General features: G+C 36.7%; 1 protein-coding gene across 2 annotated transcripts in view; it reads left to right on the top strand.

The window, feature by feature from the left end:
* The window catches only part of LOC6652501 (zwei Ig domain protein zig-8), an 85,575-nt gene extending 79,434 nt beyond the window's left edge, over positions 1-6,141 (top strand). The window contains exons 1-3 of one of the 2 annotated variants that reach the window (XM_023181144.2): positions 4,528-4,647; positions 4,895-4,977; positions 5,065-6,141. In XM_023181144.2, coding sequence (XP_023036912.2) covers positions 4,900-4,977; positions 5,065-5,985 — 999 coding nt within the window. In that variant the 5' untranslated portion in view covers positions 4,528-4,647; positions 4,895-4,899 and the 3' untranslated portion in view covers positions 5,986-6,141. Of the gene's footprint in view, positions 1-4,527; positions 4,648-4,894; positions 4,978-5,064 lie in introns of those variants that run through there. The other variant, XM_047009817.1, reaches the window with a different exon arrangement.
* Positions 6,142-27,000: the final 20,859 nt, after the last annotated feature.

Raw genomic sequence — 27,000 nt, 5'->3', positions numbered from 1 at the left:
GATGTTGTAACAATTGCAAGAGGTCCAACGACCAACGACCCATGCTAGTGAATTAGACTACAAACATACATAACTACTAGGACGCTAAACTTGCACCTACTACAAAAGGATAATTAATATCTTACTCTTATTTTAGATTAAATATATTATAGAACATTCTCACATGCTTTTCTTATGTGATCATTCTTGGCCCGGCTTGTATGAACTTCATTCTTTGGCTTTGACTCGATGAGTATTCCTCAGACTAATAATTGTTTCATACCAAAGGGGAAACAATATATTAAAAGTTCTCATTTGGTCATTAGATTGCAATTATAGGCAGGCACAAAACTATAGAATACATTTTTTTCTCGAATCATATTGGCGCACTCCTATAAAACTAAAGCTTCTTGCATATTATAATTAAAAAAGGTGAAACGAGAGAGCCGAGTTTTACTCTACTTGAAAGTGACAGTACGAATTTCCAATTACAAAGAGACTACAGTCTTAAGGCGGAATTTTATGCATAGTTCCATTCATATTAAAAGTTTCAAATAAAGAGAAATGTTTAAGAAAATTTCAGTAACTAATTGTAAGTCTCACCTTAAACATAGAGAAATTGTGTAATAATGAATGAAATTGAAACCTTAATAATCATGAAGTGGTATAATCGATTGATCTTATAAGTAGATAGATCTCGGAGATTACAAGCCACCAACTTTCCGATGGGGTCTGCATGTTGTACATTTACACGACTCCTCCGCTCTCATTTTCTCCATTTGTTAACTCTATATACGCTCATTTTTCGCTGATAAGCACAAGAGCACATTTGTATTGGAGCCACTGTAGTGAAATAAGGGTCAGATAAAAGTCTAAACATATTTGCATTTTGGGAATTGTAAAATTGTGCACTATATCTGATGAAGATCATAAATACATACATATATATTACTTGTAATGCTTTTGCTAATACTAATACTAATACTCCAAAATAACTTGACACGTTCTGTTGGGTTTGTATTTACATAACGTTCACTTTGAAAGACATTTCATTTTTGACCACATTACAACTAATTTATACGTTTTGCTTGTAACAATGAAAAGTCAGCGAACTTAACACACATCGTACACATTCCGTTGTCAATTTAAGGGCATATTAATGCAGACTTACACGTACAGGCATGCATCCTTGATATCACCAAAGGAAATGTCTCTCCCACCCCTCCACACACACACACACATACGCGCTTGAGTGCCATTTTGTTAAGGCGCAAAATTGATAAGTGCCTTGTGGTTGTTGTGGTGTTGAACGGCCATTAGCAGACAGAGACACCAAAGAGAGAGAGAGAGAGAAAGAGAGAGAGAGATAAGGTGTGAGTTGGTGGCTCGAAACACGCATGTTCGCATAATAAAATTTATACAATAAGAAATATTTTGCACCAGAAACCAGAAAAGGACGAAGCAGACGCCGTTGAAGACTTGTAACGAGCTCGAACACACGCTTGTATGACCTTATCCACCTGGCTACACCTCCTTGCAGGACACGTCAATCAAATATGCCGTCAAATAATCATTAAGAAACAAACGCACATACGAGTCAAAGTACATGAGATGTGCTTTTCAAGCGGTTGGGCAAAAGGTCCTCCGACAATAGAGTTATGTTTGTGTGTGTGTGTGTGGGTCTGTTGGCTGTCATGTAGTTGTCGCTGCTGTTGATTTGCGGCTTATGAAGGCAACAGCAAGAACTCATTCCAATGGGAGACTGAGAGAGACTAACTCTCCTCTTTTATGTACAATTCAATTCTGAAATAAATCTCAAATTCATGTTTTTTTCCGTAACAAATTTCAAACACTAACGAGCTGTGATTTTTCAGAGCTGTCAGGAACGGGAGAAGGAGCAGGAGCAGGAACAAAATGCGAGAACTAGAGCAAAGTGTTGCAAGTCAATGCGATTGGCGTCAATTAAGTGCCATAAGCGACACAACAAACCGTCACCATGTCTCCATCCATGCAGCCATCCATCCATCCACCCATCTATACATCAGTTACCCCTCGAGCTGCAGTTAAGTTGCAGTTTTTCAGCAGCTTGACAAGGCACAGGCGCCGCTTTTGACACACATTTTCTAGTCGAAGAGCAGATTGATTGGCGCCTCTCAATTGGCAACCTTTCTGGGCCAGGCCTTCTCTGATCCTGGTGCTGGGTGGGGGTCTCGACTTTTGGTTTACCGTTGACTTCACGTGCATCGTTACACGCATCGCTAAGCGCCCGACTCCCCATCCCCTGTCGTCCTATTCCATCAGCCCTCTTTCTGCAGTTTCTTTTCTCTTCCGTCTCTGTGTGTTGCTTGGTCCTTTTTTTTTTGTTCACTCCCCGACAAGCGATTAGAATAAATTGCAACATGCTGGCAATGCGACAGGCCTCAGATTCGGAGTGCTACAGGATTGGATTGAGCGCACAACGTTATGCATTTGACACACAAGTGTGTGTGTGTGTGTGTGTGTGTGTATAGTCCTGCGGCCTGGCCGATTTCCGGTTCAATAATTTCTCAATATCACAATATAGACGGGGATGCATACAAACATATATACATTTAACGAAACTTTTCAAGTGTTGTTGTCGGTGCTGTTGCTGCTGCTGCTGCTGCTGCTGCAATGTTGCTGCCGTCAGTTGGATGTGTGTGTAATCAATTTTAGTGGCATCAGAAAGTTGTTCAATGCAATTGCCATTCAATTAAAATTTTGTGAAAAACTTTGTATGTATGTATGAACACTCGTCGTGCTGTTAAGTGGCAATATCCTCTCTCGTTTCTCCTATATTTACTTTTATATATATATGTAAATATATGTATTTCTCGTACATATATTTATTTGCTTTATTTTGTTTTGCGCGCATCTGTAAATACAACTATAAATGGCTTTGAAGAGGTTTTCATTTGGGCTTGATTTATGTACATACATACATGCCAGTCAAATTGATGAATTGCCAACTTCAAAGACCGAGCGACCGAATTAAAATGGTAGAGAAAATGTTTTTCTTTTCCTTCAAAGGGATTTCCTGTGTGTGTACATTAGGGTGTTTCAATATAATGCCAATTCGATTACATGATTCCAGCTTGCATACCCGACCAAGTTTTTTTGTTAGTCTATTCTTAACTGCAGACGTCCACTACATATATGTATATACATACATACATACATATTATGGCAGCCGCTGACATATGTACATATGTATGTATGTACATATGTATATATGTATGTATGTATGTACATATGTATATATGTATGTATGTATGTACATATGTAAGTAGATACTTACAATATTAAAACCTAATCCGATCCAGCTTCAGAACTCCAGTGCTTAAATGGTCTATGAGTTTCCATTGATCTATACGGACGAGGAAATATTGCTTTATATGTACATGTGTATATAAATTTACATACATACATACATATATGCGTACTCTTATCATCGTGATCCTCAAGCTGAGATGCCAACCTTCTTTGTATGTATGTACATACATACATACATACATAAACAAATATGTACATTTATAGCTCTATACTCGATCAACGCCCGTCTCTTCATCCGAGAATGATGATCGTGCGAAATCAACACTCTTCATATACAACACATATGTATGTACATACATATGTACATATGTTCATAATTACATATGTACTTTGTATGTACACACATTTGTTTTGTTTGTTTATCTGCTGATATTGTGAAAAAACTAGATTTGGAACTTCCAACTTCGAATACATAAAATGGTTTAAATCATTTGAATTTCATTTCAATTTAATTATAACAAAGTTAATTACATTATCAGTGGCCATTTCGGGGCATTGGCTTTGAAAAGCTTTCAGGTGATAAGTGTCAATAAACACGAACTATGGAAACTATCTAACATCTTATTCCCATGCAGTAACATCGTATTCCCATGCAGTGCATCGAACTGCAACGGTTGAAAAAAAAAGATACAGTTTTATTGATTAATGCAAGTAGTAGGAATAATTAAGGTAATAATTTGGGGAATATTCAACAAAACGAACCCTATTAGAAATTTATACTTTTTGTAATGAGAGAAACAGGTTCTATTTATTTTTTCTTCAAAAAACGTCATCAATATAAAAAAAAATATATTAACAGATAGTACATATGTATATCTAATAAGTATGATATATGTAAACCTGCGCTTTCCTCAAAAAAGGCAAATACGAAGTTGGTTTTTTCCTCACTGCATAGCAGATCTTTAATCATTAATTCTGCAAATATCGCAAAATCGAAATGTTTGAGATAGAAACATCCTCTAATGGTAAAATGGATGGTAAAATTACATCTACATTTATGTTTGGCTTCGGATTTTGCAAATATAAATACATATATTTCAGACAGCCCAAAATCGCTCCATACATAAGAGACTTAATATCATACTTATTAAAACCAAATTTTGACAGCATTCCATCTCTAATACAAATGATGCTCCATTGTTGAAAGCCCATCTCTAACGCGATAATTCCCCATATTCGATAACTTGTTTGCTGTCTTTCATTCTGCGAAGTGGTTTCAGCTACCCGAAGTAAAAGTCCCAAGAAGAGTTAAGGTTCATTATTAAGCAGGATCAAATTTTATTAATCCCTTATAATAAAACGTTTTTAAATAATAAGGTAATGCCTAAATATCATAATAAAGCAAATACATAGGTATATAAAATTGCAGCTTTACGTCTAATTTGATTCCTGCCTACATACATGCATACATAGTTTTTTATACAAATGTATGTAAACATTCATACATAAGTATATATGTATATACATACGTCCATATGTGCTTTTATCGAATTTGCTGACTAAGCGAAAGAGACAGTCTGAAAACTGCCCACAAGCGTCTAATGCCAATTCTTCAATTTTACAGATAAAATGGATCAAGCCATACTCAATTTGATGTCGCCGAATATGGATGGTTCTCCAGAAGATTCTTCATCGGAGACCAATTCCGTAAGTATACATACATATGTACATACGTACGTATATACTACCTAGATGTAAAACAAAAAAAAATCGATGTATACTTATAAATTACAGATTATCAATGAATTTGAATTACTGAACACTCAGTGTGAGGGAAACTGCTACAAAAAAGTAAAATCCATATTGCAGCAAGCAGGCAAGTTGATTAAACTAAAAGATCAGCAAATTGATAATCATTTAAAGACAATATCAACACTGTCAATGAAATGTCTGGAAATACATAAGCATTATATGGAGAATCAAGTGCAAGAACAACCCAGAGATCAATTGGCGGACCAAGCTAAAGCTAGAGAAGATCAACTCAATGCTCTTTTAGAGGAGTCCAATAAAAAAGTAGAGAGTCTAATCGCGCAGCTATCAGAAGCCGAAAGTAAACTTAAAGAGGCGAATACATTTTTACCGGAGTCCAACAAGAAAGTAAAGATGCTCGAAATTGAAAAACAGCAAATGGAGAATAAGCTGACATCAAAAATTAACGAGTATGAAATTCTGATAAAAAATAACGAAACAAAAATTAAGAATTTAGAAGACAAAGAATACAAATCGATAATTCACTTAACTGGATTGAGACCTGTGACGGTGACCATTAACAATGATATCGCTGGTCCTGGTTGGATAGTCATAAGACGTTCTGAACGTCAAAGCGGATCACTCAAGAATACTATTTCCGTTCGCTCGTGTTGGGTGTATGATCTCACTAAAGATCATCCCCACGAATTATACATTCATTTAGTATATAAGGATGGAACCACTTCATTTGCCCACTATGATGAATTTGCTCTTCATGATTGGAACGGCAGTGTATATAAAATAAAATCGATGGGTGCTCTAAGAACCTCACTAACGATTGGTGGTGATTTTTGCGGACGTACTTTAGAATCTCTTTCGGACACTTTTACTTTCCATACTTCCTACACTTTAATGATAAGATCTAAATTAAAATATCAACTACTAACCCCTTACTTAACTGAATAAAACGGTCCGCGCAAAATGTGGATGTCGGTAATAATAATTTTTGAAAATAATTTTCATTTATTTTACTGTATAATAACGGAATATCTAATAGTCATATTAACAAAAACATAAATAGCCATAATTAATCAGTCTCAATTTTTGGAATTTGAAGGAAAATATTGTATTGATTTTTGATTTTTCTTACCAAATATTGACAAAGAAAACCTGAATGGCGAAAATAAATAATATTCAAATGTCAATCAGCAATAAAATAAAACATTCAATTTTCCGAGCTGAAAAGTCTGGAATGAATCATAAAAATATAAAGTAAAGGTAAATCCAACAGTTTAATTACTACTCTGCGCAATTGCATGTTAAGAATAATAATTTATTTAATATTGTTATTTATTATTTTATTACAAACGGAAAATAGAAGAAATAACCCGACGGTGTAATGAATGTTTTAAACTCATTAAAGTCCAATATCAAAACTATTTGTTACCCTCCTTGTCCTTAGAATAGGTACATACATAGATGGATTGGCCAAGTGTAAAACTAAATACATATATCATTGAAAAGCTAGTTTTAAAACTTAACTTAAAACTATTGTGGTTAGCAAGAATTGGGTGTACTCTCTCGCTAAAGATCAGCCCCACGAATTATACATTTCGAGCGACTTTCATGTTAGCGAGTGTACTGCTTTCTGCACTTTAAAGACAAGATAGGAATTATTATATTCTCTTACTCTTTTCAAGACGCAATGAAAATATGTCCACGCAAAGTGTTTACTAAGGTCGATATGTGTGTATTTAAAGGCTAAAGCTAAATTCATACGAATAGTTCGATTGCTTTTGCTAAACACAAGCTAATCACTTTGGATTGGGCAAAATCAGAGAGTAAAGTTTTAAATTTCTCTGCTAACATGATGATAAACGGAAAGGAGCCTGGGAGAAATATTGAAATTCTAGGCAAAACTTAATCAAGACTTTTGTTTAGCAATGCACAAGAAGCATATAAGCACTTGAAAAATGACAACAAAACTTGAGAAAGAAATTGAAAAATAATAACTGAAAGTTACCTTGGCAGCTGCTGGTGTTGTTATTGTTGTTGCTCTAATTTAGTACGATGAGTTTTATTTTTATAATACCCTTACCCGTGAGAGTTCTTTTTAAATTACTGTCATTTTTGGTAAACTATGTTTTAGGGCTAATGTTTTTATTAATTATTTTTTAAACTATATTTAAAGAATCTTAATTTAATAAATTTTAAGAAACAATTTTTTTCTTCCTTATGTCTAGTTCTGAATTTTTCGTTTTACTTCCAACGGCCTGGCTAAAATATGGAGAAACAAACCTTCAATTAGATCTAATTGTAAGTCAATTGATTAAATAAACAGGAAATGACTGCTCGAGCCTAAGGATATTCTACCGTAATGACCAAGAACTATAAGAGTATCTTAACTTCGGTGTAATCACAAATGGGACTCAAATATTAAGTGTGTGTCTGTGTGTGTGTGAGTATTTTTTGTTTTTTAATTTATCTACCAGCCCTCAGGTCTTGAGTCAAAACTCTCAGCACCTGTCTTGATCCTGTGAGCAGTGGATGAACCTGCTGTTCCCATTATTCAATCTGATGGCATCTTTGCTGTCATAGCTGTTGCTGTTGTTGTTGTTATCGCTGGTTTTTGTTTGTGTTTATATTTTAATAAAACATTGCCGAGCCTCTCAATCCCCTTCCGACAAAGTCGTCACCATTCCCAGTTGTTCCAGCCAATAATCCCACCCATGACTCCACAATTTGGTGAAGGAGGCAAAGAGGCATGGGTAGGAAGTAAGTCATGAGTAAATCTTATTATTTTATCCTTTGTTATTGCATTCTCGAAGACTGTGCCTTCTGCTTGCCATACATCTTTTGTCTCTCCTTGCCCCGCCCTCTGTGTACATATGTATGTCTCTTTCTCTAAGCTGGTTGTTCCTGTTCCTGGTTGTGTAGTTGTTCTTGTTGTTATCATAAATCTGCATGCTGCTGCTATAGCTTGGATTTTGATTTTGCTGGCCGAACAACGTCATATGTCAACTGCATCAATATTAGCATTTTGATTGAAACTTACAAGGAGGCAAAAGACATTCTCAATTTGCATATCCTTTCGAACCCTCAACCACCTGCTGACCCACTCTAGCTACCCCCCCAACCCACCCACACTCCACTCACTTACTCTTTCGCTTTGAAACTTGAAGACTCGACTCAACTTTTGTGACTTTAAATGCCAAAATCCTCAACCCCGAAAGCAAACATAAGTGGGATGTTTTAATATCTTATAAAAAGTGTCTGAGATAAGTAGATGAATATCTCTGACTCAATCGAGAGATACAAATTCCATACGATCTTCTCAAATTTGCCCCATTGAAAATCTACGTCTGACAGTTAAGCCAATTCCTGATCTGTTTAAAGATAGTCGTCGACAATTATGGCAGCATTTTCTAATGTTTGGACAAACATTTGGTAAATGGCAAATGACAAATGCAGTTTTGTGGGTCAATACAGGACACATTAAATGCAGACTTGCATTAACAACATCCACTACAATGGGTGGCTCCAAGGGGAGTGATAATCAAACCATTTACAAATTCAAAGAGACCTGCCATTCTTGCAGTCGATAAGAAATGCACCTCCAAATGTTCTATCTCCGGTGCATAAAGATCCCTTCCGCCACACCCATGACATCTGACAACATCCACAGAACCAGCAACTACTACATTTGTTTGACCATAATCAGTTCAAAGTGCACACTTGTCGAGTCGAGTCCTAGGTACTAGTTTTGGCTATTTGGTCGAACTTGTTGTTCGGTCGGATTGGGTCAAAATGCGTTCAATTCGTTCGAAATGCCAAAATAAATATGTCAACACGGCGACAAACTATGCCAATTTGATATGGCCAATTAGCCCGAATCAAGCTAAAATCTAAATCTATATGCAATTTTACAAGAGAGTCCTCAAAAGGACATTAGTTATTTAATTTAAGGACAAAAGTTATCCAATGCGATGGCTAACATAATCCTCCAATTGGATAAAACGAAAGACGATTCTCATCTGAAAAAAAATTCTCAAATAATTATGATGAGAGTGATTTTATTTTGTTTCTTTTCATTCTCATGAGATTTCCTGTCCACTAAGCAAAGGGCGGTTCTCGACAAACAATGGACCTTTAAGTTTGCCTAATTAGGATGAGGCCTTTTCAATTGCCTGGCAGATCGAATCATTGGTCAAGGGACATCAGAGACAACAGTAGAGAAATTTCATTATTGTAAAATTTTTCAATTACTATTAACTTGATGTTTTCTACTCCAGCCTCTTACTCCTCCAGCTGCCTCACTTTCAGTTACAACATCGGCTCCATGGTTTATCGTAATTAATTTTGCGGTTCCTGCTTGGCTACTCTCCCTTCCTTTCTGGTTGCTTGTCACCCACTCGTTTTGCAGGCATTTCATTAGGAAAACTGTTTATTAAAAAATAAATAGAATTAAGCAATAAGAAAAGCAAAAAACAAATGACCAGACATTGTCCTGCCAGCCTGCCAGCCTGCCTGCCAGTCAGTCAGCCGTTTGGTAAGTTTATCTTTGCATGTGCAGCAACAGGATTCGCGACATAGCTATCTCTTCCTTCCCTCTCTGTATGTATCGTCTGACAGTTTGCTTATCTTGGCCGCATAATCATAAAAAGTTATTCGCTCGCTAATTTGATTAATGGCATTTCCTTGGCCGCAATCCAAATTCATAATGACTCTCTACTCGGGCTAGGAAATTATTATTACTTCTAATTACAACAGACAACTTCATTAAAAGCCAACGGGAACAGAATCTTGCCCACCCTCACCCCCATCCCCGCCCACGTCCATCTTCTGCACCGTTTCACCGAAGCCGACGGAAGCAGAGCATTAAAACAATCCCATCTGGCAATCATGAGCCGTAAATCATAAAATCTAATTAATATCTGGCAAGGCTTTTCAACAATTGTAAAAATCACATTCAACTTTTGCCTTTAATTGAAATTTTTGAATCGAATTCCAACGAATTGAACTTCAAACCAAATTGACAAAAACATAAAAAAAGAAACACAAAAAACAATCTAAACGAAGCTCAACTATATTGCATATTCAATACAATTTCTTTTTATTTCATATTGTTTTATGTTCCAAACAGAAATATGCAAAATAAATCGGTTTAAATTGCCTTTTAATAAACATTGCCAATTGGCACAAAGATTGACTAGAAAAATTGTTTATTGAAGCGTTTTTCAATTTTTTTTTATTATTCTTTTTCACTTTGTTTCAACCAATTCAATATAATATATGTATGCATTCATTGATATGTATAAAATGCATATGATTGATGAAATTCCATTCGAATAACTCAATAAATGTTAACTGAGATTTTTAGTTACCTCCTAAATAAAATAAGCACTAATCCCTATTGGATGTTTCCATATAATATTGGTACATATATAAGAAACAGTTAATAAGGTATTTTAATTAATCCAATTAGTTTTGATTAACTTGAAGAAAGTCGTAGTCTAGACAAACACTAAAAATGAAAGGCCCACCGTATATTGTTTTTACACATGAATATACTAGGTATACCATATACAATATACTTTAACTAAATGAAGTAAGTAAGTCGTCTCGCCGACTTGGGTATACCATACACCAGGTGAAACAAATATTTAAAATTTCGAAAACCAAATGTATGTCTATTAAATTGTGTTAACATGCTATCCATATGCTATCTCGCTCACTCTACAAACACACGAGCACTCTAGCGCCGCCACTAGCAAACGGCCAATTCTGCCCTTATGGATCGCGTAGCAAAATACGTTCATACGTATATCTTGTATGTTTCTAGTCCGATTTCAATCAAATTTGGTAGTTTGATAGAAATAGATAAGATTTATTAGTGTGCCAAATTTGATAGCGATGGTCAAAAAATTGCAGGAGCCAATCGGTTTTTTCTAAATTATGGAGGCGGAAGTGGGCGTGGCAATATATTAAAATATATGTATTCTGCGCGCAGCCAATATACATACTAAATTTGGTGACTTTAGCTTTGTTAGTTTTCGAGAAAATCCGTTTTGTTTAATTTTCGGGGGCGTAAAGGGGCGTGGCAAAATTTTTAAATAGTCAATATCTGTGCGTCTATTAAGCTAGCTTACATACCAAATTTAATGTCGGTAGCTTACATAGTTTTTAAGAAAATTAGTTTTTTTATAAATTCCGTGGGCGGAAGGGGGCGTGGGAAAAATTTGAAACAAACTCGATAAGTGTACATACTACACGAGACTGCATACCAAATTTGGTGGCTCTAGCTCTTATAGTCTCCGAGATCTAGGTGTTCATACGGACGGACAGACGGACATGGCTAGATCGACTCGGTTGTTGATCCTGATCAAGAATATATATACTTTGTGGGGTCGGAGATGCTTCCTTCTGCCTGTTACATACATTTTGGCGACTTTAATATACCATTTCACCCTATTGGTGTATGGTAATGTGTTCATTTATCAGTAGCAGCCACTCATTCTCAAGTTGTATTGAAAACGCAAACGACATTCCTCTGTCGGTTTGGGTAAAAAGTCTAAAAAATCAGCTACCTATTTCAAAGAAAGAATTGGAAGAATAGGTTCTTATTAACAAAGGAGTGGCGTTTTGTGGGGAACCTTCCGAGGACAAGAAGTGACGATTTGCCATGTAATGTTTCAGAGTCAATTCTAAATAGACTTGTCCATTCAAATTTTTTCACAGCAGTCATATCTCATTTCATGACAGGCGCAGCTGTTTTTAAAGGTCAAAAATTTGAATTTTAATGAAATTTTATTAAATTTTTGGCTTTGATTAAAAAGTAATTATTTTTATTTTAAGACCTATTATGAACGTAAAATAATCAAGAAACAAAATTTTCTTTTAATCCTTCCGATTAAGGCGCATAACGACGTAAAATCGTTGGTCCTTTGTGCGTCGTTATAACCAGATTCTACTGTAGTTTGGATTCCCAACTCCGTAAGGCGTTGAGAATATGGTATGGATTCATTAGCAAAGTCTGATGATGATTGAACTTGGTACATCTTCAAATAGCTATACAGACAACCTGCTCGCCGTTTGTGCCTATGATTCAAAATCTTTTGAATTAGTAAGATTTATTGACTTCACCGATGTTAAAACCCAGTTTGGATTATTTATAAAATAAGTCTCTATTATGACCTTTTTTAAGTTTGAATCAAATTTTACGTTAAGCTAGGAAAAATGTCAGGAACACTTTTTGTTGTTGAGCTTGGATACCTTTTAGTGCTAGGATGCCATAAATAAATAAAATTAAATGGACTTTGTAAAAGTCACACTTCTTAATTTAGAAACAGAGTCCTCATATTCTTATAGATTAATTTATAGTGACTCTATAGAACTGATGAATTTACCAAGAAATCGCCTTTCTATTCCGCAAAGCAAAGTAGTTGTGATTTGGCTCGATGTACGGCTTATACATATGTGGTTAGGTCTTGCGTTATCTCAACAATTAGATCGGACCAATATTTGCATGAGCTTCCCATAGTTTTGGCCCAATAGAGAGACTCGCCTACAAGCAACGTGCCAACATAATTGCCCATACATTTGCCCTCGTGCGTAATTCCAGAGCAAACAGGAGTCGAGCTGGAGGCCGAAACCAGGATACATGACTGGCGTAGCACTTTTATGTGGGATAGATGGAGAGGGGCGAGGACAGGACAGGCCGGAGAGTGCTGACCAATTCGCGCACACATTCCAATGCTGATTATTATGGCACTGACAGGCATATTGGTGAATGAAAGAGAGACAGAGGGACTAAATGGTCAGTGGCATGCACTTTACAAGCTGCCCGGACTGCGGCCACATTTCCGTTAATAACTGAAACGTGCCTCAAATGGGCTGTGCGGCATTAATGCCTCGATCTTCCTGATTCCTACTCCCAGGTCCAGCTACGGCTCCAGCTCCAGCTCCAGTTTCAGCTCCAGCTCCAGCTCCTCTTTCAGTTATTTGCGATGTCTGTGGTTCCCAGAACCAGCAGCTAAGTTGAAAACGCGAGTGGGTTGCATGCAAACAGGAAACTCTACATTTTTATTTTACTCTCTCCACCCTCATCCTCCCTGGGTCTATCATTTGTCATTTGCGTGCAAATATCTAGTCCCAAGTCTTGGGCTTCGCTCACGTCGCCTGACTTGCAGTGATTAAACTGTTTGCTCCATTTCATTCCATTTGATGCCATTTTCAGTTACACTCCATTTGCATTTAAATTAAATTTCATTTAGTGATATGTTTGGCTAATAACCTTTTACGGTTTTAGCCCCATGGATTACCTCATAAAAAGCCTTTTACTAATAACAAACACACGCTGGCTTACAAAAAATTAGCTAGAAAATATGAAAATTGATTTTGTACTTTCCTCCCCTCTACCCCGCAGCCGCAGTCAAGGAAAGTGCAAACATTAAAACCTCTTTAACCAATTTATAAAAGGGATAACAGCTCCCACCATCTCCCCTCCCTCTGTGTGTGTCTGATTGATGCATTTGAGACCCATAATAACCCATAAACCTCAATGGTAGTGGAGCATTCAGCCAGAATTGGGGGCGGTAAAAGCATCAAGACCAAATGCGAAATTGCATAATTAATCATACGCGCATAAAAATGTCATCTGAAGTGAAATGAGAAACTGCGAAGGACAGAGATAGAGGTAAAGAGTGAGAGAGCAAGAGAGAAATAGATTGGAGGGGGCAACATGTTGCTGCCGTTCTAGCACTCCGTTGCAAGTGATCAGCAGCATGGGACACAGCTGCAACTTCTGGGGGCTCCTCTATCTACATACCTCTCTCCCCCTTGCTTTCTCCTTCCCTCTGCAACGTCGAACATTTACAAACAAATCAAATTTGCATCAGAATTTCATTTATCTTGTTTTGCTACTATTGTGTGGATGTTGCAAAAGGGACTGACTGCAACAAAAATGAAGAAAAAAGCAACAACCTGAAAGCAAACGAAGAGCAGCAGCAGCATAAAAGTGAATTGCATTTGCCAGTTGCAAAATCAGAAATAACAAGTGAAATTGCTACAAAACAACAACCAAAAAGAAAACCAAAAACGTAAGGAAAAATCCAGAGCTACGGTCCACGGGGTTGAACCATGAAATAGCCTAAGATTTTCCAGGGTAATGACTAGGAAAAATATTTTATTTTTGTTACATTTTGTTATATCTTGAACAACTAAAAAATAATAGTCTGACTTTCTGAAATATTTTGTTGTAAGAATTATTTGTTTAAATTTAATGTGAGGAGTAAAAATAAAAGTTTTTACCTGTGTACAGATATTTTAAGCTAACGACGGCAACCGTGTAACCATTTCTATAATGAATACATTTTTATACACTTTCGAAAAGGGTATAATAATTTTGGTCAGAAGTGTGCAACGCATAAAAGGAACCAACTCCGGCCATATCCAGTATACATATATATTCTTGATCCGCACAACGAGACAAGTTGATATACCCATCCGTCCGCCTGTTTGTCCGTCCGTCCGTCTGGATCAAGGCAAAATCCTCCTGGACCGTTAAAGATACAGAGCTGTAAATCTGCATGTGAGCTTTTCTATTCTGCACAGGATCGGGTGAATCGGACCACTATATCATATAGTTCCCATACAAACGGCAAAGTGACAAACAGTGAGTTTTCTCAATAACTTTGTGGTTTTCTAAGCTATAGTCATAATAATTAATTAGTGTTGGATTTCTATACATATTAATGACTGTACCTAATTTGATACAAATCGTATAACTATATTATATAGTCGTCAAAATCGCATGCTGTATGCTCCGCATTGCTCCAGGCTAAGATTGTGAGCCATTCTACGATAAGTCTTTAAAAAGAATGTAAATGATTTTTTCCCTTTGACGGCTATAGGTAAAATAAGTGTAAGAAATATTACTTGCAAGGGTATACAAACTTCGGCGTGATTAAAGTTAACCCCGAGTCTCCTGTTAAAGTTATTTTTGCTACCCAATCGATTATCAGCAATTCTCAATGTTTACTTATTGTAGTCGGAGCATTGCAAAAGTTGGTTTTTCGTGTTTTTTTTTTTTTTGTAGTTCTTTTTACGTTTTTGTTTTATTTGCATGAAATTTGCATTGGCATTGGCATTGGCGGCCATCCACTGGCAAAAGCATCATGTGGCCAAATCGGACTGTTGCCCTCCTCCTCAGGATTGGCAAGTCATACCATTAGCTTCAGCATCCGCTCATTTATTAATGTCAAATATAATTTTCGGAAATATTTTCCTGGTCGTCGAATGGCAACAGCAACAAAAGAAAATTCATTGCAAAAAAAAAGCACCAAACTATGCAAAAACATATAATAAATGGACTCTTGCTCTGGCCAAAAATGAGTTCCTTCAAATGGAATAAAATCTAGTACTTTGTATACTTTTCTTCGGTTGTGTGTGTTGTTCCTCCCCCTTTGTTAGTGTGTGTGTGCAACAAAGTTAATAACCGTTTTATGAGTCTATTAAAAAGGGATAATCGTTGGGTTCAACTTGCTACTCTGTCTAGGACTGATGGCATTTATGTAAATGATGCCGCAAACCAAAAAACCAAACCAAAACACAAAAAAAAAACTGAAAAAAATAAGTTGAAGTCCAACAGTCCAACCGAAATTGAAGCTGCTCTTCTCTCTAATCGTCTCCACATGTATGTAAGCTCATATATTTTGAAAACCCCAACTGACTGACCCTTTCCCACATACTATATAGTCCGTAAATAAATAAACAAGTTTGGTGGAATGGGGGGGAAAAGGGGGGAAAAAGTCAGCCAAGGGTTTGGTGTGAGGGTGTTGAGGTAGAAGCAACTTAAAAATTGTTTTTTATTTGCTGCCCTTTTTAATGATTATACTCTGTGTAAATCAAACCGCTTATGAAAGGGACCAAAAATTATGTTGATTAAGCAGGAGCAAAAAAGGGTTCAACTATATATGTATGTATAAATCTACATACTAACTATATACATATAGATTGGTATTATTTATGTTGATACGTAGGCCCGACCGGCTGGCAGCATCATAAATTATGAAAATTCAACATTTTCTACAATCAACCAGAAAGAAGGAAAAAAAAGTATGTTCACATTTTTTGCAGGTAAAATTTGTTGTGGTCTAGAGGCTTTTAGGCCTTTTGCCACAAGCAGAAATCAATAATTAGCTGCCAGCAGCTCTAGCACACACAGTGACACTCACACACACACACACACATACCTATTTCATGTTTAGAAGACATTATTTAATTAAAATTATGCTCTATAAATCATGGTTAGGGTAGAAAATGCAGGCAGTTTTATAAGCATTTTACTCTGGTAAATGCATATCAAAGCAGCATGTGGCTGCTGCCGTTTGGGGCAAGTGCCAAAACTTCCGCATATGCTGACTTCACACACACACACACACACACACACACATATGTAGCCATAGACACACTGGAAAAGAGGAAACTTCTTTGGGCTAACGGTTACGAAGCCAACTTCCCCGTTTCCGTTGCATAAATAACAACAAAAGTCGACAAAGTCGTTGTCCTTTCCTCGCCTCCAAAGTGTATGCTCATCTTACACTTGAAAAAAATAAAAGGCAGCAATTTCTATTTTCCAAAAAGGAGATCGCTTTCTGCAAAAGTTGATTGTACTGCTGAGGAGAAATGTCTCTTCAAGGCACTTGTTGATTCCTAGTCTAAGAACTCATCTTGAGAAAAGGTAATGAATAGGTGACACTTTTATTAAAAGCAACTCCAGATTGGATTTCAGACTTATCTCGAAATTCTATTTGATCAATCCGAAAGTGTTATAGTAGATTTAGTGCTCTATCTAGCTTATGAGACTCAACTATCGATAAGGGTTCTTTGTCTATAGACTGTCGTCGATTTCTGCTTCAGGTAGGCATTTAATGTGGCGGATTCTCTTTCGCTAATCGATTTGGATTCCTGCGTGTATTGAGTAATGGTCTTGTTGATGTCAGTACAGTGTTTGATAAACACTTGAGAAGCTTTCGACATCTTTAGGATAAGCACAATGATGTACGATTGTACAACGATTTTTTACGAACTGCCACTAGGCAGTTTTTCATCATGGGCTACTACTGCCTTCTCTAGGATTGTAATTGTATATTAGTCATTCCAATTAAATAAAGGCCAAAAAGTAGGAAACAGTAGATCAATCTATATACCAAAATTGACAAATTCGTATCTTTTAATATTTGATTTTCTAGGCTTTTCATGCAGATTATGTTCTTTTCTTTTTAATTTTCTTTAAAAAGCCAAGCAAGTTCTCTCAGTGGTGGAGCCCAGTTAGCCGGCGGCAATGAAGTAACACGCATACGCAGCGTACGCCCAAAAAGTTTGCAACAGCTGCCACTAAATATTATGTATATCTATCTGGCTATATCTTCTACGTAAACTTACAAGGATAACTACATATTTGGTGCGGCAAAGCGAGAGAAGAAACTGGGGAACTAAGAACTGAGAAATGGTTCTAGTGCTGGGCATTTGCGGACAAACACACATTGGCACACTTCCGGCAAGAGGCAGCAGCAGCAGCACTTACAGCAACAATCATCGGTTAAACTCAGGCAACTGGTTGGATTTGTAATTGTAAGTGTGTCTATGGACGAGGAATAGAAGGGGTCCCGAGGGCTGGTTGAAAAACCAATTTAATACCCTATGCCTTTCACAGAACAAACCTATCAACCAACCCACCCATCCAGGCACACTCCCACACCCACACCCACACAAAGATGCAGAGACCTATCTGTATATCACACACATTCAACGTATGCTGATATGAAAAATATTACTTCCGCCATTTTCGTTGGAGAATTTATGCTGAGGCACAAAGATACAACAAGGTAGCCCCCTCAGCCCGCAACGTGCTCACTCGCCCAGTCTATCGATGCTAACCCAAAGGGCCCACACCTCTGTGTGTTCTCTGGCAGCTTAGGGTTGAGGGGAGTCCGCTCTTGATTCCAGGAAGAATGTTGCTGCTGCTGCAGGCATCGCCGCTTTCATTAACAGCAAAGCGAATGAGTTGTTAAGCACAACACACACACACACACACATTCATGCCCACATCCATTGAGTTGCTGTAGAAGGACACGAGCCTTTAACCTTTAATCCAAGAGGATTAAACGCTGAGTGCTTCTTGGAAAAAGTTTCTTTTTCGGTTTGGAAAATTGAATTTAGAAAGCGCGTAATTAAGATTTTTTGAGCCTACCACAAAAACAAAAAAAGACAGAGTTCGACCCTAAAATGGCAGTTAATGTTTGCCCCTTACTCTCACAGTCTTCCATTTTTCAGTTGCAACTGCATTGCTTCGTTTCTCTCTTGCAAAACTGCGGCTAGACGGAATAAATATTTGGCCAATTGCAGGCAGCAGATGTTGCCTGCATTTCGACTTGGCAAATGGACCTCCCTTTCAGTTAGATGTTTGTCTTCGCATAACAACAACTTCGACTGGCGAATGCAGAATGTGTTCTGATGTTAGGCTCCTCTCTCAAAGCATTTGCGGCAGAACAAATATTGCAATTGGCAATGGGCCTAAAGACCCAATAGATAAGTTCAAAGCTTCCTGGCTAAAAAAATCATACGGATTTTCGATTTCCATCAACAAATTTGAAGCAAAGCTGTTTTATTTCCTGGGTCTTTCTTATTTCCATTCATTGTGCCAATTAAAACGTTGTAGGCAACAAGAGAAACACTGCAAACGAAGTAAAACTGACTTTGAAATACCCTGTTTCAATTTGGGCTCAAGTAATTCAGAATCTGCTCCTTATTTATGTCCCTCAATAGTAACTTAAGAGGCTATAAAATAAACTTGATTGAGTTATTGACTCAGGCTTATGAATCGGTACCATGCAGACCCTCTAGACGTCCTTCAATTTCCTTTAACTCTGACTCGCAATGCTGCGGGACTTTTGCTCTGATAACATCCTTTAAAATCCACAACATCTTCTTTTGACTTACGCAGCGGTTTAATAAAATCAATTTCAATATGAACATGGGAGAAAAAGGACAAAATGTCTTATTATCTATTAGTTGTCACTTTATCATCGACACATATTTTAAGTCGTCTTTAGATGAGTGTATTTATGATACGGACTTTTAAAATCGAAATGACTTGATAATTTTTAAATAAATAAATTCATAATTTATTATAATTGAAAGGAATCATTTTATAGGAATGTATTTAATGATTCTGAATGTATATAAATACGTTTATTTTATAAGAATGCTTTTAGACATCAATGTAAACAGAACGAATTTAGTTAAACCTATATCCTTGTATTAGAGAGCTGCATGAATGATAGAAAAATCAATTCGAGCTAACAACATTCAAAACCAAATGAATGAATTGAATGACTTTGAAAATCGACTTCAAGTGAATGAGTGTGCGACGTAAAAATCAGTCGCACAACATTCAAACGAAACAAAACGAATTGAATGAGTTAGAAAGTGAGTCAATGAGTTGCTATGATTCGAATGCATTAGTTTAGTATTTAGTTTTTATTTGTATTGAATATTTTTAAATTATATGTGATTACTATACGACAAGTAGCTCAGTGGGGACCTACTCAGACTACAATACTGTTGTTATCGGGTTCAAACCCCCACAGAAATGGAGAAGAATTTTTTTTTTCCCAACTAGTGAAGTAATATTAAAAGGTAGATCCATCGTGTATATGATGGATTAGAGAATATGATTTTTTGTTAATATATTAGATAGCCTTATTTAAGTTTTCACGGTTCGTGGCAATTACGAATCTAATTTAGAAAAATTTGATTTTACAAGATTTGTCCCAAATTGTCAAATCCACAACTGCGTACTAAAGTTTTTGGTGTATAGCATATTTTAATTTTAATAGCCCCCATTTTGCTATTATTTTCCCTACATTTTTGATAAAACAATTAGTTTTTGTTGCTTTTAAACATCCCAGCAAAAATGAGTGAATTCGAATATTTCTAATGATTCGAGTGCTTTAGTACAATTCTATGCTTTGACACTTAATTCATTTCCTTTCATTAAACAGAGTTACGTATTTTTAGAGATATGGCAAGTACTAACTCACACTCATTCATTTCATTGTGTAGTTGTCACTCATTCATTTGAATTCAATTCGTATGGTTTCATTTGACTTTGACTTTTCTCTCATTCATCCAGCTCTCTACCTTGTATATCACCTTATCATATACCATTTCATGTCACGTGTAACAAACGTTTCATACCAAGGAAAGGGTATACTAACTCTCTATAAAGACCTATGCCATTATTTCCGAAAAGTAAAAAGTGAACCAAAAGTGTTTACTTCTAGTGTTTCTGTTGCACATTTCGCATGACATTGGCATGAAGAAGGATTTGCAGTCAAAATGCAACGTGCATTATATTTTGATTTTAAAATAAGCTGAAAACCAAACAAACCCATTAGAGTAGGTAATCAATCAAAAACTGTAGAACATTCGAATGTAAATTAGTCGACGAGGCGTATACATAATATATGTAGGTAGGTCTACGTGTAAATCGGAGTTCATTGAAACTCTGAAAACCAAAAATATTCCATTTTAGCATTTGGCGTAAACACTTTACTCGTGTTAATGGATTGGGGTTGGGTGTAATGGATGCAATTTTATAATTATAATGTATTGATTAATGTTAAATATTTCTGGTATTAATTTGCCAATCGCTTTGCCTATTTGGAGGAGTTATCAATTTGGATTTGCAATTGAAATAAATTGGCGGCACTTCGCCGGGCTGTCGTATTTGTATAATTTGCGGTGAATTCTGCTGTTGTCCCAAATGCTGCGGTTGTTGGTTGGGTGTTTGAATTCAGGGCATATTCCGTGGCATCGCAGCGATTATACCAATACATTGTAGTACCTACACACATATATACATATGTGCAGATGTACGTGTATGTATGTAGATTCCTAATTGACATGCAAACGCATCGATTGCAAATATTCGAAAATTGAAAATCCAATTGTTTGGTAAATTGATATCAAATGTCACATAAACGTCAAAACTAGCAACTTTTTTTTGTGTCATCGCTCTTCCAGCAGACACTACACTTTAACATGAATTCATACATAGTTATTCTCTTATCACACGGACAGAAAGATAGCTAGGGAGAGGGAAAGGGACTTGGAGTAACCAGCTAGCTGCTCTTGACTTTTTAGATAAATGATTCATCTGGATGCCAGGCAAAGCCATAAAGGTGCCACACCAATCAATAATCACATTCACTTTTGGGTTCTGTTGCTGTGCGACAGCAACATGAAAAATGATGCATGGCCGGGGAACAGGCGCAGAAGCAGGGGTAAAAGGAGGACGAAACCATCCAAGGATACACAGGATGAACAGGAGTCGGTGGATAGCTCGATGGCAGAGAACGGGAAGTGCCCCTGATCACTTGAGAGTGTTTTGGGTCCATCGACGTTTTGACACAAATCACAGCTGACCAGGCCATTTGAAACTGTCAGCCTATGATGGAAGTGAAAGTTTCACTTCTTTTCGGTGCGGAGGCATGAGGACACAAAAAAAAAACAAAACAGAAAACCCCAAAGAACCATCCTTAACGTGTATGTGCCAGGCATAACAAAAATCCTGGCAATTCCTTTTGCGTTCAGCAGCCCCTCAGGTCAATGTTGACTGGCGTATTTAATCGTTATTAACGCCACAATTTTTGGGCACACGTGTGTGAAAAAATAATAATATATTAAATGCACATACATATATACAAAGGAAATATTACACGACGGGAGATTGTGGAGGGTGGGAGTGGAGAAAATAAGTACAGCGGAAAAACCTGAAAGCGGCATCACGTGCCAAAGATTTTTAGCTGGCAGTTTTTTTTCTGTGTTTTTTTTTGTTTTTTGGTTTTTGTCTTGTTTGTTTGCCTGCACGAGAGACCTAAACAGCAATTGAGCTTCATTAGCCCAGTATTAGAGTGGGTGCGCTGACAGGATTTGTCAGACATTTGTCAAATTCGGAGCACATCAAAGTTTTGTCAGCATTGTTGGTTCCTCCAGCAGAAGCCCCAACACTGGAGCCGTTTGCTCTTTGTTTTCGCAGTACGCTCAATGGGGGAAAAAGTCACGATAAATCAGCCAAAACCATGACCCATTGCCAGGTGACACACCCGGAGACAATGGCGAGTGTGTGTGTGTGTGTGAGTGTGTGTGTGTTTCAAACATGAGGCCGAACTCATTTCAGAAAGACAACTGAACGAAAACCAAACTCACAGTGGTTCCATGCAAAGTCAAATTTTGTAGCCTCCTTTGTTACCCACCGAATTGTCATTTTCCATATTTACTGCAGGAAATGAGACAGTCGAAATGATTTAAAATGATCTTAAATTTCGTCCTTTAAACGCATTTATGAACTACATTTTCGATACTAATTATTATTTTTTGCTTCCTCAGTCATAATTCAGTAATTTTCAAGCTTTAAACAGTTGAGAATTATTGAGCCAATATGTTCTTGAATGTTTTTCGCTGAGTGAAGTATATTTTTAGATGATCCAAGGTATCTGGATGTCGTCGCTCCAATTGATTGTTTGTTGCCACTCCAACCCACTGATGGTCATTGTTCCCTGTTCAGTGTGTGGCTTTTGTTGCTGACTTTGGTTGCCTTTTTGTCCCTTTCTAAAATCCTCTGATGCTCGCTCCTCTTTCTCTGCTGTTCCTGCTGGTCATACTTCACTGTTCGTTGTTTCTCGTGGCGACAACTTCATCACTCAATGGCCGCGGTCGCAGCTCGCGTTGACAGATACAAATTATGATTGATTGGGGAGACAAATTTCGCTTCGGCCCCGGGTTTTCCCCTTTGCCCCACCCTGTGTGGCGGTATATTCTCAATTGAATTTAAGTTGCCATAAATATGCATTAGCATTTGATAGTAGTAGTAGTAACTGCATAAATTTCGCATATGGAAATTTCGGATGCTACTTCATAAATTATCTTACAGCTTACATTCGAACAACATATAGTTTACATTGTGCTTCGAGCGCTTCACTTGAGCCATCCTCAAAAAAAAGGCTATTAAAATTAAATGCCTGGACAGACAGTGAAGCGGTTTTATTGAAAAGAAAACGCTACCAGCCACCAGCCAAGAAGAGCCAATCATAAATCATGGTCAATTTCAATACAGGCAGCAAGCAACAAGGAAACATAGAGGGGAAAAATGTGGCCAAAAACCTGAAGCTGACTGAAGCTGTTGGCCTGGTCCAAAGTCCATTACACGCTCACTTGCTTAGATAATTGCTGCGATGGTGTCTGTCCGAGAGGGTTTGAATGAAGGTTCGGGCTAGGTTCGACTAGGACTCTTAAGTGGGTGGATGTTTGCAAGCCATTTACGGCGCGTGGGGCGATTTATGATGCCCTTTAAAAGTTTGATCTAGGCGACTTGATTAGGCTACATAGAGGATTATTTCTTTAACAACAAGCACACAAATTCATATTAAATATATTTTTTAATTTAAAGTTGAACAACTATGCACAGTGTGTAAAAATATATCCCAATTAGATTTCAAAAATGCATGATTCATATTCATATATCTACCTTTTTTTTCCCAAAGTTAAATTCAAAACAAATTGGGATGTAAGTACTAGAAATTTAATTCAATTCAAAGAAAATTAACTATATTTATTAACTATACATTTATGTTTTTAAGAGATAATTTTCTTGATAATTTAGTCTTGATGTGTATATTTATTTCCCGATTTTCCCAATCCCAAGCTCTGAACATTTCAAATTTCGATAATATCAGCCATTGAATCTTAAAAATGGATGATATAATTAAAATATTCAAACTTTCAAGGTTTTGGAGAAAAATAATAAATATTAAAAGACAATTGTTTCCTTACTTTTGTAGGGTCAATCGAATATAAGATTTAAAATATTTCACAAGTTTGGCTCAAATCATAACATTTTAACTTTTTAGGAGCGGTTTTTCGATTTCGATATCAAAATAATTTTAAAATACTATATAATATACCTCTTTTACTTTTTAAAATGGATGTACTCTGTTGAGGTAGGGTATTGAGGAGCCATAGCGCTGAATTGACTTTCCTTTGCTGTTCATAAATCATAAATTGCCTTGACAAGACTTTAGTCATGTCCTGCGTCCTGCTGCTATTGTATTGCGTCCTCCAGCATGGATGATTGCAAAAAATAAGTTAAATGAACTTAAAGTTTTCGGTTTTCTTTCCTTTTTTTTTTTTTTGGTGGTCGGCTTAGCGTGGCATTTTGCTTGCTACTTATGCCAAAAATTGGCGAGATTTGCATATTGAAGAAGTTCAACAAGTTCTACAACAATAGGACTACACTTCTGGCCAAATCCAACGCCTAAGCAATCTTGAGAAAGAGGAAGAAGAAAAGAATGAGTGTGCGAGAGAGAGAGACTAAGAGGGGCGGTCCTACCCATCTTTTGTCATGACTCATTGACATTCAGTCAGCGTAAGCCTGAGATCTAGCCAGCTAGATTTGGGGTAGGACTCTCGGAATGGTATCAGAATTGGGTTTGGTTTTTGGGGATTGAGAAGATTTTTATGTGTGCCATAAAACTGCCGCCTGCATTTTTGGTTTCGCTTTTGTTTTATTTTATTATTGTATATACATATATATGTATATATGTATGTGTGTGTATAGTACGCCATTTGCTGTGTTTATTCAGCCCACAAATGTTGTTGCACTAAATCAAAATGTCGTTTGTCTGTGGCATGCAAAGAGGCTCCTATAACAACTAATCAGACTCACTGCCTACGATGGGAGAGCGGATAGATAAAGAGTTTATGGTCGTTTGGTTTTATTCGACTTCCATTGGATTAGGCATATCAATTAGTCAAGCCAGAACTTTGTTTAGACCCGTTCGAGTTTGTCAAGCGAAAAAAATGCCCGAATATACTTAAACTTATCGCAATAGCCATGATACCCCTCTGGTACACTCTCTTAATCGAAATGAAGACACAAACAAAACGAGACACAAAGACAGCCAAATGAACCATGATGGCTGCAAATTGCAAAAACAAAAAAGGACAATTCTATATAAAGAAAATTGCAATAACAATTTAGCACAGACGAACATTTAACGAGAAATTTTTTGCCATATATATTTAGCTATATATATATATGCTCGAATTTTTTGTATATTTTCTGTTTTATTGTAGTTTTTTGTTCATTGCACGCGGCATTTGCATAGAGAAATTCAAATTAAACGAAACGAAAATGTGCCAAACGCTGTGGAACTGAATCTGAATTTGAATGTGAATGCGAATGCGAATGAGAATGTGAATGGAAATGTGAATGCGAATGCGAATGCGAATTCGAGTGCAAATCGGACCATGGTTGGTTCTATCATTTTCGTTTTCTTTTGAGAGTGCAACAAATAAAATGGTCAAATAAAAAATTGGACAAAGTATCTGCAAACTGAAAATGAGCAGTCAAAAGCAGTTCAAACAGATAACAAAGGAATGACAGGAGATGGAGAGAAGCAATAGATAGATAGTTAAATAGATAGATAGATGGCCAAGAGATGCAAAGACGGACTGAGAGTGCTAAAGTAAATTGTGTGCATCCAATCGAGCATGAAAAAGAAAAACCAAACTGCTGAAAAACAAACAAACAAATTAAAAAGAACTTTAAAATTGCACATTTGCTCCTTATCCCATCTCACCTCACTCACCTTGCGACTCCTCACAACTCACCCCTGTTATTTATGCATTTTAATAAATAATGCCCAATAAGCCTCTTTCGAAAGTTGACCCACAATCAGAAAGTTGTATGCGATTGTCCATGTTGTGTTGCTGATTAATTAAGATGGCCACGACGACAGTTGCCTTAATTGCCTCTCTTTGTGTCCACACTTTGTCCTCGCCTTCTCGATTCACCCTCTGTTTCATTTTCCTCATCCTCTTTTTCTTATTTGCATTGTCACCTTGACAGCTTCAACGCCAGACGACGAGGACAATGATAACGTAAATACATACGTATATAGCCAGGATCCAGGACAAGTCAACTGGAGTGGATAATTTCAGTCTTGATATGAATTTTACTTTACAGCATCTTATGCGGATTATTAAGCCGCTTTCAGTATTATTTCACATTTTTCCAATATAACGACAGGAACCCTCCATACGGAATTTTAGCCATTGATCCATGTATACAAGATCAAAGGCCTAGGGATGATTTTCCCAAGAGATTCCCAACCAGTTCAGAATTAAAACTAGATTAAGCGAAAAATGAAATGTATATCTTGCAGTTTCAAAGTGATTTGTTCTTTCAACTACCCAAAAAGAAGTCAGCGATTAGTCAGTCAGTAAGCTAATGATATCCAAAGGATGACTAACTGCTCAAATTTCCAAGGTCAGGTTTCTGCGATTCTCATGCTATAATCATGGAAGGAATGGAATACCTCATATTTTTGCATCTTTAATGCTAAGAAATTAGATTCAAGGCACCAAAAAATAAAATAAAATAGTTGCCAATGTCATCGTTTACATAATGCAAAAAAAGATGTCCTTTGGTGTGAGATGAATCTGACGTAAGGTCTTAAAGTCTATAGTGCTTAGCTAAACTCTTAAGAGGCATTAAATAAATACCTAAATGAATTTACACAACTTTTGGGTGTACTATAAAAAATCATTTAACCCGATTCACAATGGCAAAACGAACCGCCTATTAACTTAGTGTTAGAGCTTAACACAAAAATTATATATAGTCTATAGTGTAAGTACTGCGGTGTTAGTTTACTGTTGAGGTGATGAATAGGATTTCAAGGCAGAAGCAAAATAACTTAATTTTCATTTGTTGAATTCAAAATATGAACTGATTTTATTTACCAATCTTAGAATCTAGGTGGCGACAATTCTTCTTAAAAAGTACTTATTCTAAGTGCCACCATTTCGGGGATTCCAATTTGTTTATACTCTTTTTTCGGCGTTGACATCATT

Source organism: Drosophila willistoni (genome assembly GCF_018902025.1).
Source record: "Drosophila willistoni isolate 14030-0811.24 chromosome 2L unlocalized genomic scaffold, UCI_dwil_1.1 Seg168, whole genome shotgun sequence".
NCBI classification, from domain to species: Eukaryota; Metazoa; Arthropoda; class Insecta; order Diptera; family Drosophilidae; genus Drosophila; species Drosophila willistoni.
This window is presented reverse-complemented; position numbering and strand designations above follow the sequence as displayed.